This window comes from Trichomycterus rosablanca, chromosome 7, assembly GCF_030014385.1.
Source record: "Trichomycterus rosablanca isolate fTriRos1 chromosome 7, fTriRos1.hap1, whole genome shotgun sequence".
Classification (NCBI taxonomy): Eukaryota; Metazoa; Chordata; class Actinopteri; order Siluriformes; family Trichomycteridae; genus Trichomycterus; species Trichomycterus rosablanca.
In genome coordinates, this window is record NC_085994.1 from 3,505,001 (window position 1) to 3,522,500 (window position 17,500).

The following is a 17,500-nucleotide window of genomic DNA, read 5'->3' on the forward strand; positions in this document are numbered from 1 at the left end:
CAAAACGTATCAGTTGAACCTTTAACTGGAACCTTCTTGTTACGGAAATTACATTCATTTACACAATGAGGAGGAAAGTAAAGGCACGAAGTAAAACGGCTAAATACACTCGCTAATCTGTTGTTGTTTTTTATCTGAACTTACAGATTATTTCTTTATTTCTACACTACATTTACAATATATGTTTTGTGTAGATTATATTGACTCGTGACTTGACTTGGACTCTAGCTTAAAGACTCGTGACTTGACTCGGACTCTAGTGTAAAGACTCGTGACTTGACTCGAACTCTAGCTTAAAGACTCGTGACTTGACTCGGACTCTAGCCTAAAGATTTGTGACTTGACTTGGACTTTAGCCTAAAGACTCGTGACTTGACTTGGACTCTAGTGTAAAGACTCGTGACTTGACTCTGACTCTAGTGTAAAGACTCATGACTTGACTCGAACTCTAGCTTAAAGACTTGTGACTTGAATCGGACTCTAGCCTAAAGATTTGTGACTTGACTTGGACTTTAGCCTAAAGACTCGTGACTTGACTTGGACTCTAGTGTAAAGACTATTGACTTGACTCGGACTCTAGCCTAAAGACTCGTGACTTTACTCGGACTCTAGCCTAAAGACTCGTGACTTGACTCGGACTCTAGCCTTGTGACCTGACTTGGACTTTAGACTCGTGACTTGACTTGGACTCTAGTCTAAAGACTTATGACTTGACTCGGACTCTGGCCTAAAGACTCGTGACTTGACTCGGACTCTGGCCTAAAGACTCGTGACTTGACTCGGACTCTGGCCTAAAGACCTGTGACTTGACTCGGACTCTAGCCTAAAGACTCGTGACTTGACTCGGACTCTAGCCTAAAGACTCGTGACTTAACTCGGACTCTAGCCTAAAGACTCATGACTTGATTCGGACTCTAGCCTAAAGACTCGTGACTTAACTCTGACTCTAGCCTAAAGACTCGTGACTTGACTCTGACTCTAGCCTAAAGACTCGTGACTTGACTCGGACTCGTATTTTGTGACTTGTGAACATCTCTGGAAGACAGCACCATAAAACACAAAAGCCTGTTTTCTAAAGCCTCCTGGAACCATTCACTTCACTCCTGTCTTTCACCCTGCTCACAAATACAAGGGTCACCCTTCCTAAACGGTTAGCAAGTAAACACACCATTGTTACACAGAAAACATGATCTGCAGCAAACAGAGTCATGACACCAAACTGAAATAGACAAGTAAACACAGGAGCTGTTTTTCAATATCTGGAGGCGGAAGGAAGGGGGTAGATTTGCATGAACGTTAGGTCGGGTCAAGACTTCCACACACTGCAGAATGTATTTAATTCTAAAGTGTTTACACATTTTTATAACTGCTAAAAAGCCCAAGCAGATTTAATAGAACAGAAAACGTTTACTCACATATGTAGTAGTATTCTCGACCCGGCCGGAACTCGAACCCCAGCGAGAAGGGCGTGAACAGCTGGAACTTTTCGGAGAACTTCAGGGGCCCGTTGGGTGAGTGTGGCCTGTTACACTCCCATCGCTTGAAGCCCTTGGCTGTGTCGTCACACGTGCTGTAGCCGTCGTAGTTCACCATGTAGAGAACGTAGCGCTCGGTCCTCTCCTCAGGCACCGAGTCCTCGTAGTGCGGGCAGTACACGTCCAGGTAGTCGTTTATACAAACATCAATGTGGAAATCACCACGGTGGAACCTGAAAGACAGAAAGACAGATAGACATCTGATCAGGGGTGTCCAAATGTTTCTTGTTGGGCGCCAGATTGAGTAAAAAGTATCCAAACACAAACCACAGAGTCTTTAGTAATAAAAAAAATTAAAATATAACAGAGCAACTTGATTGGTTAGTAACTTAACTTATTCTATCTTATACTATCTTATCTCATACTATCTTATCTTTACTCATCTTATCATATGGTATCCTATTCCATCTTATCCTATCTTATCTTGTCCTATCTTATACTATGGTATTCCATCTTATCTTATCCCATATTTTCCTATCCTATCTTATTTTATTCTATCTTATCTTGTCCTATCTTATCTTATACTATGTTGTCCCATCTTATCTTGTCTTATCTTATACTATCTTATCTAACCCTGTCTTATCTTTACTTATCGTATCCTATTCCAACTTATCCTACCTTATTATATTCTATCTTGTCCTATCTTATCTTATACTATGGTATACATCTTGTCTTATCCCATATTATCTTATCCTATCATATATTATCATATTTTATCTTATACTATCTTATCCAATCTTATCTTATCGTATCCTATCTTATATTATCTTTTGTCTTGTCGTTTTGTCTTACACTATCTAATCCTATCTTATTTTAAACTATACTATCTAATCTTATCCTATCTTATCTTAAACTATACTATCTTATCCTATCATATGTCGTTTATACTGTCTTATCTTATCCTATCATATATTATCATATCTTAACTTATCTTATTCTATCCTATCTTATCTTGTCTTATCTTGAACTATCTTATCTTATCCCATCTTCTTATGTTATCTTATCCTACCTTATCTTCTACTATCTTACCTTATAATATCTTATCCTATCTTATACTATCTTGTCTTATTTTATACTATCTTATCTTATACTATCTTATCTTATTTTATATTATCATATCTTATATCCTATCCTATATTTTCTTATCTTGTCTTATCATCTCTTATTTTATCTTATCTTGTTTTATTTTAATAGCAGGGCCAACTTTAATTTTATTCCTAAAATACCTTCCAAGCCTATAGTTTAGACATCCCTGCATTATATTAAGATGTCACAAGTACAAGTGACGGCCACTACATCTGGCTCCTACTACACTGAAAGCACCCAAGACGTCTCCCTTCTCTAGTCAAAAATGCTAAACACAAATGCTTTGCTTGTGAGGAACCAGAGACACATAAATGTTCCTTGATCCCATATTCTCTGGATCTTATGCTACACTAAACATATGCTTGTAGTAGATAGAAGGTAACGTCTGTCCCGGAGCGCAGACGTGCCTGTGGAAAAAGGTTCCAGATGTTGAGGCACTGAACTTCGGGAGAGATCTGACTTTGATGCCAAACACCTTTATAAAACGTACGTTAGCTTTAACAGACTCCATTGAAGTAGGTGAAGATGGATTTACTAGAAATAAAGTTATGGATCTGGCACGAGTACTAAAGCATGTCTATGAAGTGTGCATCAGTGCAAACCTGTCAGGTACAAAGCACGCTCGTTTTTAGCCACGCTGCCAGATATAAAGTGAATGGATGGAGCTACCTTTCTGGGTTTCGCTTTTAAATACGTCTTTTGGTTCACTCAGTGTCTTGTAAACATAGTTTACTGGTATTTCCACTCTTTACAGATGATTCACAGCTGCTACTAAATAAATATAATTCGATAATTAGGTCTGGAGGAACGAGTCAAAACAAGTAAAGCTCGCTGTTACTATTGAACGTTTAAATCCTTGCATGAGATCACTGCAATTTTAAGAGTTTAGTTTAATCTTCCACCAATCAATGTCTTTAGTTGCATTGTGCATACAGCTGTATACAATGGTAGCCAAGTGGGAGGAGCTTAGAGAGGTCAATCAGAAGGTTGTGAGGTTCTTAACCCTCTCGAATCCAGGGGTAAGCACAATAACAGACCCTGTGATCTGACCCCAGCTTGTTTTGGAAAAGAATATGTTTATATGACATATAAAAGGACTCTAGATGTTTTACTGGGTACCCTGCATGGAGGTCAGGAGTGTTTTTTAAATTTACTTTGACTTTTATTTGATTGCAGACAGTTTGAACCTGAGATATTTCATGTATTTCATAAACAGGCAAAGGGCGCAAGCTTAATCTGAACGCCCGTGATCTTCCATCCCCCAAACGGCACTGCATCAAGAACCACCACTCAACACTATCTGATATAACCACATGGGTGAGGGATTAGTTTATCAAACCTTTATCAAGCTCTACAATACAGAGTTACTGCACAAATGATACTTAAAACTTTACTGTGCAAAAAATAAGCCTCATGTTAACCATGTCCAGAAGCGGCGTCAACTTCTCTGGGCTCGGAGGCATCTAGGATGGACCATCACACAGTGGAAACGTGTATTGTAGTCAACAACAAGTCCAAAAGCCAGGGTCTGTCATGGTATGGGGCTGTGTCAGTGCCAGGGTCTGTCATGGTATGGGGTATGTCAGTACCAGGGTCTGTCATGGTATGGGGCGTGTCAGTGCCAGGGTCTGTCATGGTATGGGGCTGTGTCAGTGCCAGGGTCTGTCATGGTATGGGGGTGTGCCAGGGTCTGTCATGGTATGGGGCGTGTCAGTGCCCTTGGTAAAATTCATTTACACCTCTGTGATGCAGAATTAATGCAGAAAAGTACATTGAGATCTTAGAGCAACATGTGCTGCCTTCAAGACGTCGTCTTTTATCAGGGACGTCCAGCATTTTTCAACAAGACGATGCAAAACCACCTGCTACACACATTACAAAGGCATGGCTGCGGAAGACGAGGGTACGGGTACTGGACTGGCCTGTCTGCAGTCCTGACCTGTCCCCAATAGAGAATGTGTGGAAAAACGACGACCCCGTACTGTTGCACATCTTAAGACGTGTTTGCAGGAAGAACGAGACAAAGTGGTGAAAAGGAACGGCAACATTACAAAGTGGTAAATGCTTTACCGTCCCAACTTTTTTTGAAATGTGTTGCAGACCTGAAATGCAGGAATAGATGTTTATTAATAAACGAAATAAAGTTGACCAGACAAAACATGAAATATCTCAGATTCATCCTGTCTGACATCAAATAAAAGTCAAAGTAAATGTAACAACTGAGTGTTGCAATGAGAAAACAAAAATAATACCAAGCATAATAGTCTAATGATGCTTTGTTGTGCTTTAGCTTTTCAAAGTCAAAGCACGACCCCAGTCTGTAACCAGTCTGTTGGGCTCGTCCAGGTTCAGAACGTTTATCACGAGCTTATTATAATGTATGAGGAGCCGAAGATTCATTAAACCCGTTATTTTCATCTCTATCTCCCTCGCTCTGTCTGTCTGACGCTCTGCTGTGGTTCTGGTGGACCGGTGACAGGGGTGGCCGACCGCACTGGTCCTTGATTGACCCATTTCCATTACAATTACACAGCCCAGTGAGATTGCTGCCATCTCTAAATGAAGTTCCATCAGCCACCGAAATGACACTTGGCCCTTGACAGGCGAGGAGAGAAGCGAGACGGAGGAAAGCAGACGTACAGAGAAAAGAAAAGAGATTCTTCACGATAAAAGACCGAGGCATGATTATCTGTATCTGTAATCAGTTACCCTGATACCACCGGCTTTCTGTTTCTGGTGAATTTTAACTAAAACACAAAAACAAAATCTAACCCGGACCTTATAAAGATGTGACATTAAATTCTCTTTTTTTGCTGGGTGATCCAGCAAAATAAATATGAATAAATGACTCATGATTCATTTTACAATCTGCTTATCAGGAGTCGACACAGGGGATCATTCATCACATATTTGATTTGGCACATTTTTCATGCTGATGCAACCCTTCTAGGCAGTTGTAACCTGGCGATTAACATACTGGAGTATTAGTTAGAAGGTCGCTGGTTCAAGCCCCACCTAGGTTGCCAGGTTGCTGCCATTGAGCCCTTGAGCAAGGCTCTTAACCCTCAATTGCTCTGACTGTATACGGTCCTAGTACTGTAAGTCGCTTTGTACAAAGGCGTCTGCCAAATGCCGAAAATGCAAATGCGAATCCTATTAATCTGGGTTTATGACTACCACTGCACCCCCTCCCCGTGTCCGTGTGGGTTTCCTCCGGGTGCTCCGGTTTCCTCCCACAGTCCAAAGACGTGCAAGTGAGGTGAATTAGAGATACTAAATTGTCCATGACCTCGTGAACTGATGAATCTTGTGTAATAAGTAACTACCGTTCCTGTCATGAATGTAAACAAAGTCTAAAACATGACGTTAAAATCCTAATAAACAAACAAACAAACTACTGCACCCCCCACCCCCTCCTGCCCCCAATGGCAAGGGTCGTGGGTTGGGTAATAATTTAATCAATAGATTTACATACACTTGAATTTTTTGAGGTCAGTTGCAAACCACATTAAGAGTTGAGTCCCGCAGAGGGGGCACGGAGGTGCAGATGATTGACGTTTCAGTTTCTCTTGATTGAAAATCACCTGTGCCTCAGGTGACAATTCGATTTTTGAGTTTCTCCCTTTCAAACTCCATTAGCATTGCTGTGTCTGATCCACTCATGCCAGCACAACACACACTAACACACCACCACCATGTCAGTGTCACTGCAGTGCTGAGAATGATCCACCACCCAAATAATACCTGCTCTGTGGTGGTCCTGGGAGAGTCCCGACCATTGAAGAACAGGGTGAAAGCAGGGTAAAAAAGTATGTAGAGAAACAGATGGACTACAGTCAGTAATTGTAGAACTACAAAGTGCTTCTATATGGTGGACTGACACTTAATCAGAACCTTGAGGTGAGGTCAAGCACCGTTGAATTCCAATTAATCCCAAAAGTGTTTCAAATGATCAAGAGGCCTTTCTAAAACTGGTGCTACACTGATAAAAGCACATCATTTATTTTCTATTATTGATATTTTATACCACTTAGCAACAAATATGGCTGAAACACTTTTGTAAGTAGAAGGGATATCCAGGTACTTTTGGCCACATAGTGTAGGTATAGAAGCATTTTCTATGAAGCCACAGATTAGAAACCTTTTAAGGTGGGTAAATGTGTGTCCTTGAACTTTTAAAGAGGTAAAATCCACCCATAATTCCTTACGTTTCTTTCTCCTCACATTAATTTGCAGACTTTCCATAGCAAGTCATATTTCTTCTCAAAAGTTCTTCTGAAAAAGTCGAGTCTGTCAGCGGTGAGGATTAGGGACGAGCGTGTGGAAAGAACCCCATAAAACATTGATCCATTAGCCCCAAAGCTTATTTCCAAGCCGTGCGTGGATTGGTCCCAGCTAAGGTCCTTTCACCTTGGATTATATCTCATTTTTCTCTGGGTACATCCTCGAGATTACACACCCATTTCGTTTTTGCTCAACCAAGATATTAGAAGATCAATACGAGAATAGAAGCTTAATACTTTAAGCTATGACGCTCGCACGAGCAAAGAGCGCCAACATCAGATTACATAAGCCTGATCCAAAGTCCAATCTCAGCATTTACCCCCCTCCACCCATCCCGACCTTCCCATTCTTAAACTAAACTTATTTTCTCTCTCTCACTTTCACCTTCTGTTTGGCTTCCGTTGAGACATTTTTTAAATGAACACCACACGTTTACTTAACCTGACTGTCTTTTTGGTATATTAAAAAATTTTCTCCAGCATTTACATTTGTTTTTAAAACAAATCACAACTGAGCACTAAGGGCCCGGCTCAGACACCCAACAGTGGTAAGCTGGCAGTGGTGGGGCTTGAACTAGCAACCTGGTTTTGATTACATGTCCGGTACCTTAAAACATGGAGGTGTTTCAACAGAGCACCTTCAGTCATAGACTGATTCTACATAGAAGCAGGATGCTAGATAGACAGACAGACAGAGAGATAGACAGATAGATAGACAGATATCTTTCTGTCTGTCTGTCTATCAATCATCTATCTATCTATCTGTCTGTCTGTCTGTCTGTCTGTCTGTCTGTCTGTCTGTCTGTCTGTCTGTCTGTCTGTCTATCTATCTATCTATCTATCTATCTATCTATCTATCTATCTATCTACGTATATGTCTGTCTACCCATCCATCCCTCTCTTTCTCACTCCATCAATCCATCCATCCAACCAACTAACTAACTAACTACTGAACTAACACTGCTCTAACCTTCTTTCATTCTATTTCATGACTAATGGTTTTGATTAAGCTTATACTTATGGCGAGTCCAATGTTTGTGGCTTCTGGGTGGCAAAACAATAAATCCCCTCACCCTATCACTACAGGATTACAAGCCTGGTCCACAATGATGCCAGCTCTCTAGTAATCAGCTCGGTGGAAGGCTTCACATTTCCTGTTTACTCATAATGACCAAACAGCTCGAAGGCAAAAACATGACTCTGAGCTCATGTGTAAGAAAGGGGGGGTTAAACCCCACATCTGTAGCATCCTTTATAATTCCCCCTTGTGGAGACTTTGCGTTAAATCTTGTAAACCACAGTGGGACCAGATTTATTTATTATTTTTTTAATATATATTTTTGTTTATGCATTTTCTCCCTTTTCCTCCTTTTTAGCGCATCCAATTGCCCGATTGCATCATGCTTCCTCTCCACCAATGCCGATTCCCGCTCTGATTGAGAAGAATGAAGCTAACCCACGCCCCCTCCGACACGTGGACAGCAGACATATGCATCTTGTCACCTACACTTTGACGAGTGCAGTGCGGATCAGCACTGTGCACAGAGAGACACACCCTGACAGCACTTAGAATACGAGTTACTTCAAAAAAACCTGATCTACTGCACGACATCAAACGCTGACCTATTTACTTGCAGTGGATGCCAGCTCATGCGTAGAGATAGCAACATTTACGTCCTTCTACAAATCTATTTCCTCGGCTGCTCCTGTTAGGGGTCGCCGGTGGATCGTAATCCACATTGATTTGGCACAATTTGTACGTCGGATGCCCTTCCTGACACAACCCTCCCTATTTATCCGGGCTTGGGACCGGCACTACAATGCACTGATTTATTCATCCTAGCGGCTGGTACCTACAGGACAATTCAGTGTCTCCAATTAGCCTGGCTGTACGTTTTTGGACTGTAGGAGGAAACCGGAGCACACGGAGCAATGCAGACACAGGGAGAACATGCAAACTCCACACAGAAAAAACCCAGACCGCTCCACCTGGGGTTCGAACCCAGGACCTTCTTGCTGGGAGGCGACAGTGCTACCCACTCAGCCACCGTGCCACCCCTACGTCCTTCTACAAATAAATATGTTCATTAGCTCAGTGAAGCATTTGCCAGCTTGATAACTGTCTGAAGTTATCAAAATTACAGGAAAAAAACAGATTCAAAGGGTTAAATTTGGACTCTTGTTTAGGGAACTAGTTTAACGTGTTGGGAATATTTATTTACACAACAATGTTCCAACCTAAAATCAATAAAACACAACGCAGGAACTCGACTGAGAGTAGGAAACCCGGAGCAAGACGTGGGAGTGGAAACGCATCGCCCGTTAAACCTTGCTCTCCTCAATCAACTCCTCCTATTCCCCCTGGACCTTTTGAGTCACCAGCAATTGAGAAGTTCAAGAAAAGTTGAAAAGCAGGCAGGAGCTTTGAAAGAAAATCTCATCAGCACGTCCCTACATCAGAGCCTGCATATGATCCGATCCCGTCCACCTGCTGCCATCATTTAGCTTTGCTTTAATATGAGAACCACCTGCGTGCAATGAAAACGAATGCTGTCCCTGCTCAGGTAATATTTGTAATTCTAGAAGCTTGATCCCCATAAACCGGCGGAGAAATGTAAACAATTCAACATTGGGCAGCCAGGATTTAAACACAGTTACGTTTCTAAATCATTCTGCTATTGCTAGAACGCTTGGGTGGGTCTGTTCATCCTGCCCAGTTCTGTTCAGCCAGCCTGGTTCTGACAAGTCCGTGTATTTGCTTTCTTCTTTGCTTTTTTTTAAATAGAAATGCAGGTCCGGGCCTGTACAGCACAGAAGGAGGTTGTGTTCCTTAATTTATTCATCTGTGTGAAGTGGAATCCATTTATTCATTGTCTGTTTTACCACCGCTTTATCCTACTCAGGGTCGTGGTGGGGCTGATTTACCTGTCGAAAGGTAGGAAACACCCCGGACAGGTCGCCAGTAGGGATGCACCGATCCAACTTTTTCAGTTCCGATACCGATCCGATACATATACTTTGCATATCGGCCGATACCCGATACCGATCCGATACCATTGTTGAATTAATAAACCGTATACTTTATTATGTGGGAAAGACTTAAGGCATCAGGATTGACTTAAACATTACTAGGTTTGCAAAACAAAATATAATTAACACAGATATAAATGTACTGAACTGCTATTTATTTGTCAATAAAATAATAAACAGGCATCTTAATATTTCAGTGTTATTTTCACTCGACGAGTAAGCATCCGACACTGCCTTGGTGACCAAAGCAATCCCAGCATTCATTGCAGAAAAATAAACATAGCTGAAAGGGGCAGAGAAACGAATGGAGTTATTATCAAACGTAAATAAAATATTACTGATTTTTAACTTGTATAAACTTATACCGGGTGTTTTTATTTGCAAGTTCTGTGTAAACCGAACTGGAAATGTAACCGTTATCGGTACATGAAGGGAAATGTTATATTGACGTTAGCGTTAGCGCTGTGCTACCTCAGTTCATTGTTTTTAATGGCAAGATGCTAAATGCTAAACCCGATGGAATCGCTGTGTAAGTAGCGCGTTCGAATAACCTGATTTATAAGTTGATGACTTATTAGAATATTCTCTACTGAGGCAGCCGCTTATGTAGACAGTAAGACAGCGAGGCAGCTCACTAGGTTTTCGAACACACCCAAAATGTGGCTGCTGACAATGAGAAAAACAGTAGTAGCTTAAATAACTTTTTCAAATAAACTTAGCCGTAAATATTTAGTGCAAACAGTAATTCAAAATAAAATATAGCAGCTAAACATGAGTAATAAATGTTGCCATCGAACTTGTTAGCATAGCAAGCGTGAAATACCTCCATGCAGCTGACTCTTTGGCTCGCTCCATGTTGCTCTTTACAGCGCGTCCTGTATGGGCTTAGCATGCGTCGCAAACGAACTAAAGTGAACGTATCGGACCCATGGATCGGCCTGATTAGCCGATATCCGATCCATCTCATTTTGGTAATATCGTGACCGATATCCGATCTTAATATCGGATCGGTGCATCCCTAGTCGCCAGTCCATCACAGGGCAAACAAACACGCACTTACATTTTTAAGCAGTTTTAGCAGCTCTAACTAACCTGACTGCATGTCTTTGGACTGTTGGATAAAACTGGAGCACCCGGAGGTATCACACACAGAAAAAGACACCTGGGGATCGAACTCAAGTTCTCCTGCTGTGAGGTGACAGTGCTACCCACTGAGCAACTGTGTCGGCTTCATTTATGGCATTTAGCGTCTTACAGTACTGTGACAGTAGACTGTCTAAGCAATTGAGAGTTTAAGGGCCTTGCTTAAGGGACCACAAGTGGCAACCTGGCAATGGTGGGGCTTGAACCAGCAACCTTTCGATTACTAGTCCAGAGATTTACATTTACATTTTCAGCATTTAGCAGACGCTTTTATCCAAAGCGATTGACAGTATACAGTCTAAGCATTTGAGGGTTAAGGTCCTTGTTTAAGGGCCCAACACTGGCATCCTGGCAGAAGTGGGGCTTGAACCAGCGACCTTTTGATTACTGGTCCAGCACCTTAACTACTAGGCTACATCTGCCCTACATGTGCACTACTGCTGAGATTTTACATTTACATTTTTGCGACGTAGCAGATGCTTTTCTCCAAAGTGACTTACAGTATACTGTCTAAGCATTTGAGGGTTAAGGGCCTTGCTCAAGGCAGTGGTGGGGTTTGAACCAGCAACCTTCTGATTACTAGTGCAGTACCTCAACCGCTAGGCTACAACTGCTTCCTTACTGTAAGATGGCTTGAGTACTACTCAGCCTCTCCAAAGCTCTTACAGACCCAGAAGTCTCCTGTTTATTTACCTTGAGGGAACATCTGTCCTATCAGTAATAAACAGGGCTCGGATAAGTCATGAACAATGTAAACGCTTCAGTTAACGGTCTTCTGTTCGAGCCACATGGTGTAGACCTGCAGGCACGCTTCCATGATGTAAACACGGACAGAGAAAATATGAAGCATTTGGTTCATAATTTATTATCTTGTGGTGGAAAAGTTACCTTGATGGTGAATTCTACCGTTTTATGCAGTATTTTGCTATTCCAAGCATTGCTAATAGATGCCGTCAGATTCACAGTGCTTTATAGGTGTGGTAACATCCTCTGGTCGAGCATTAAAACTCCCCATCTGCTTAAAACACCCACATCTGCCCGTACGCTCAATAAATGATGTGCTTCATTTGTCCACGGTTCAGAATGTTAATCAGCGCCGTTATTAAAAATCTCTTTTTTTTTTAAATGAGATGCTTTTATCAAGGCGGTGTGACGCAACCAAAATAAAACTGGGCAAAGATCCAGAACGGCTCTGGAACCGTACTGGAATGATCGAACTCCCACTCCCTCATTTCGGTGGTGAAAAGCTCCGTCTAACACATCAGTCTAAAACCTCCCACAGTTGTTCAATTTACGAACATCTGGTGACTGCGAAATCCACAGCACATGTTCATTCATTTCGTTTTCAGCAGGCGCTTTATCCTTTTCGGGGTCACGACGGGTCCCGGTTCCACGGGGAGCCGTGCGGGAGGAGTACTCTGGACGGAGCACGGGTCCATCGCGGGGTTTCGGTCATCTCCCCTAAGACAGTGGTTTTTAAAGCCGAAAAATGGGTCGCAGATAAAAATAATAATCATTAAATAAACTTGTATGCAAACACCCCCTTGTGGAGGATTTATGTTACATCTTGTAAACCACAGTGGGACCAGATTTTACAGAGAGCGTAACATGACATTGTGTCATGAAACCATTCAGTGACTTCTTGTGTCCTGTAGATGGGTCATTGCCATCATGAAAGAGACCACTCCCACTGTTCTAGAAACGTTCCAGGCAGTTGTAGCCCAGTGGTTGAAGTACTGCGCCAGGTTTCCACTGCTGGACTCTTGAGCAAGGCCCTTAACCCTCAATTGTTTAGACAATATACCGTCACAGTACTGTAAGTCACTTTGGATAAAAGCGTCTGCTAAATGGCAAACATGTAAATGTAAACGTATACATGAACACCCCTTGTGGAGGCTTTATATTACATCTTGTAAACCACAGTGGGACCAGATTGTACAGAGAGAGTAAGATGCATTGTTTGTGGACAAAATGTGGGTTGCTAGAATAAAAGTTTGAAGAACCTTGTCCTAAGACATAGCCAAACACTTCTGTGTAGACGCCCTGCCAGCCTCTGTGCCCTGTGAGCGCCACAGTATCTCAGTAACTTCTTGTGTCCTGTAGATGGTCCATTGCCATCATGAAAAAGACCACTCCCACTATTCTAGAAATGTTCCAGGCAGTTGTAGCTTTGTGGTTAAGGTACTGGACTAGTAACCTAAAGCTCACTGGTTCAAGCCCCACCACTTCCAGGTTGCCACTGTTGGGCCCTTGAGCAAGGCTCTTAACCCTTAATTGCTCAGACAATATACTGCCACAGTACTGTATGTTGTTAAATGGCAAAAAGTCACTGCATCACCCAACTTTAAGGTCTAGCTGTTGGTACATACCACACATCTAGGTGCTGGGGTGGCACAGGGGTAAGTTACACTAGCTCACTACCCCTGGGATCCAGGGTTTGAATCCTCTGTGGTAAATCCTATCAGCTGGCAGTGACAGTAAACTGTCTGAGCAATTGAGGGTTAAGGGCCTCACTCAAAGGCCCAACAGCAGCAACCTGGCAGTGGTGAGGCTTGAACCAATGACATTCTGATTACTAGTCCAGTACCTTAACCACTAGGCTACGGCTTTCCACATACAGACACGATGGCTATGTCAGAGGGAATAGGGATGACCGAGGCTCCATCATGGACTGGGAACCCATTTGGGGTCTGTACCTGCATTGTGCCATGTGATTCCAAAAGGGAAACCAGTATGAAGCCTTAATTATCTAAAGTTTGGACTGTGTCAGTAAAAGATTCTGTTTAATCAACTGAATAAATAATTGACCTACATCGATCAGCCATAACATTAAAACCACCTCCTTGTTTCTACACTCACTGTCCATTTTATCAGCTCCACTTACCATATAGAAGCACTTTGTAGTTCTCCAATTACTGACTGTAGTCCATCTGTTTCTCTGCATGCTTTGTTAGCCCTCTTTCATGCTGTTCTTCAATGGTCAGGACCCCCACAGGACCCCCACAGAGCAGGTATTATTTAGGTGGTGGATCATTCTCAGCACTGCAGTGACACTGACATGGTGGTGGTGTGTTAGTGTGTGTTGTGCTGGTTTGAGTGGATAAGTCACAGAAGCGCTGCTGGAGTTTTTAAATACCGTGTCCACTCACTGTCCACTCTATTAGACACTCCTACCTAGTTGGTCCACCTTGTAGATGTAAAGTCAGAGACGATCGCTCATCTATTGCTGCTGTTTGAGTTGGTCATCTTCTAGACCTTCATCAGTGGTCACAGGACGATGCCCACGGGGTGCTGTTGGCTGGATGTTTTTTGGTTGGTGGACTATTCTCAGTCCAGCAGTGACAGTGAGGTGTTTAAAAACTCTAGCAGCGCTGCTGTGTCTTATCCACTCACCACTCATGGGGGTCCTGACCATTGAAGAACAGGGTGTATGATGCATTTGTCCAGCAACAGACAGCCGGACAGATCATTTAAATTCCACAGCAGAAATGCAGCTTATCTTAAAGAGCATGTGGACGTGTGTATGGCGGTGGGTGGGTGGCCCCTGGTGAAAGTTTAAATGAGGTGAGGGCCAAACAGACATTTGCTTACTTATTTATCATTATGATGGAGAAAGGTTACTGAGATCCGGGCATCTCACCTAACAAAAACAAACCAATCAATCAAACAGCTTGAAGATCTGACCGCTCCCATCAAACCTGCAGACCTGTCTTCTTCCGGCCACAAGGAAATCTGTTGTTATAAAGCCGTAATAATGATGCTAAACAGTGTTGGGGGTGGCTACGACCGCAAAAATGCTCCCAGCGTTCCCTCTGAAGTGTAATATTACCGGGGTCAGTAAGAGTGCGAAACCCCAGAGTGCCACACATTTCCCGTGGATTAAAATCAACAAGTCATTTGTCATTCTGAAAGACAGAACCGGTGCCTTACGGCCTCTATACCTCTGCTTGGTTCTACCTATCCATGCTTAGCAGTCTCCGCTCCAAGAAACGGTTTATTTCTCCAAGAGGATAAATGGTTTAGTCCAGTATAAACTTCCTTTTTTTTTATTGAACTGTTTAGGTTGTGTATAAACCACCTCCTCAGTCAACACTGCTTAAACACACACGTAGAAATTGAACATTTGAGCTTTGCTATCTATCACTAAAATGTTTTGTTTGTTTATTTGTGAGGGATTCCAATATTTTTACCTGAACACAGATGCAGCCCATCTGGGTTCCTCTCACAGACTTGTGGGTAAAAGTTATATACACTGATCAGCCATAACATTAAAACCACATCCTTGTTTCTACACTCACTGTTCATTTTATCAGCTCCACTTACCATATAGAAGCACTTTGTAGTTCTACAATTACTGACTGTAGTCCATCTGTTTCTCTGCATGCTTTGTTAGCCCCCTTTCACCCTGTTCTTCAATGGTCAGGACCCCCACAGGACCACCACAGAGCAGGTATTATTTAGGTGGTGGATCATTCTCAGCACTGCAGTGACACTGACATGGTGGTGGTGTGCTAGTGTGTGTTGTGCTGGTACGAGTGGATAAGACGCAGCGCTGCTGGACTGAGAATAGTCCACCAATCAAAAACATCCAGCCAACAGCGCCCCGTGGGCAGCGTCCTGTGACCACTGATGAAGGTCTAGAAGATGACCAACTCGAACAGCAGCAATAGATGAGATGACTTTACATCTACAAGGTGGACCAACTAGGTAGGAGTGTCTAATAGAGTGGACAGTGAGTGGACACAGTATTTAAAAACTCCAGCAGCGCTGCTGTGTCTGATCCACTCATACCAGCACAACACACACTAACACACCACCACCATGTCAGTGTCACTGCAGTGCTGAGAATGATCCACCACCTAAATAATACCTGCTCTGAACAGATTACAGTCAGTAATTGTAGAACTACAAAGTGCTTGTATATGGTAAGTAGAGCTGATAAAATGGACAGTGAGTGTCACCTTACAGGTAACATATATAGAAAAAACAATAATTGGTATAGGGGCATATACTGTATGTCATGTGTATGTATCTCAGTGGCATTTTAGTATTAAACAGTCTTTGTTTTGGGCTCTGCGCTTCTGAAGACCTTCTGAAGGCCGGGGTATAATTATTAGCTAAAGGGAATCAGACCTGAGTCTCGTGTGTGTATAACATCAACATAACAGTCTTCAGTTCCCTTTCCTTTAACTACTTCTCTCTTCCTGGCATCATTTTTATGTGGACAGGTCCAGAGGTAAAGGTAAAAATGTCTTGATTGTGTTTCTACCCAGTGAGCACCTCAGCATTCCGTTCCTCAGCCCCGGCCTGGGCACGGACGGCTACCCACACATGATTACAGCTCTGAGATCATTTCTGCCAGACACAGAGAGACAGATGGATTGAGAGATAGACTGTAGGCTATACAGGGGGAAATAGGTGGAAATAATTAGACAAAGAAAGACACCGAGATTCGTTTCCTCGTCTGGAGGGTCGTCCCCCGAGAGTCGAGGAAGACAATGCGAATCCCAGAAGAGCTTCGGCGAGTGTGAAAATTAATTGGCGAGGCTGGTTCTCACTGTTTTTCTCTGCCAGTTGGACATCGGTTATTGTAATTCTTGCTAATTCCTGCTAAAAGATAAATGATTTATTAAAAAGGGAGCAGATTGTAATACATTTCAGAGTTAATTATTATGCTAAGAGACTGAACTGTGGTGCTAATTGCTTTTACATTATACTGGACCTCAGTTTCTAGGCCACGTGCTGCTTCCAGCTGTGATACAGAGGACTTCCTAGATTTAACCATGTCCAGATCTCACTACAGACTATCACAGAATAATAAAGAGCTCTAATCGCTTGTTTATTCTTTTTGCTAATTATAACTTTTAGTTTAATTTAATTTTGTGTATGTATGATTTGTGTAAATCCATTTCATTTAAATGATCCTCCAGGCCACCCGAGGAGGTTGGAGGTCCCTGATGAGTCTGGTTCCTCTTAAGGTTGCTTCATGTATTTTTAAGAGGGTGCTTATCCCAGCTTTTCAATGGGCGCAAGGCACACAGTAACACCCTGGAATTCAGTGTCTCCAATTAACATGACCGCATGTTTTTGGACTGTGGGAGGAAACCCACATGGACACGGGGAGAACATGCAAACTCCACACAGAAAGGAACCGTTCATTTCTTATTTATATCTCGTGTATCCTTTATCCACTGCTGTATCGGACATTTTCATTCTTTTTGTAATGAAATCCCAGTAACCATCGTAACAGAGCTAGACTAAACACTATGGCACACTGAATCAATTACGCTTGGTCAAACAACCATTACGGCTCTCTTGAATAACCAATACAAACAGACGAGAAACGGCCACATCTAAAACTTTATGCCGCCGCAGGTGTGGGTTTTATGCTGCGTAAGGCCTTTTTAAGCCTTATAGTCTGTA

At 42.5% G+C, this 17,500-nt stretch overlaps 1 protein-coding gene across 2 annotated transcripts in view; it reads right to left on the bottom strand.

Moving 5' to 3' along the window:
• Window positions 1–17,500, bottom strand: part of efna5b (ephrin-A5b) — a 153,206-nt gene that overhangs the window by 26,635 nt on the left and 109,071 nt on the right. For both annotated transcript variants that reach the window (XM_062998869.1, XM_062998868.1), the window contains exon 2: window positions 1,416–1,708. In XM_062998869.1, coding sequence (XP_062854939.1) covers window positions 1,416–1,708 — 293 coding nt within the window. The remainder of the gene's footprint in view (window positions 1–1,415; window positions 1,709–17,500) is intronic.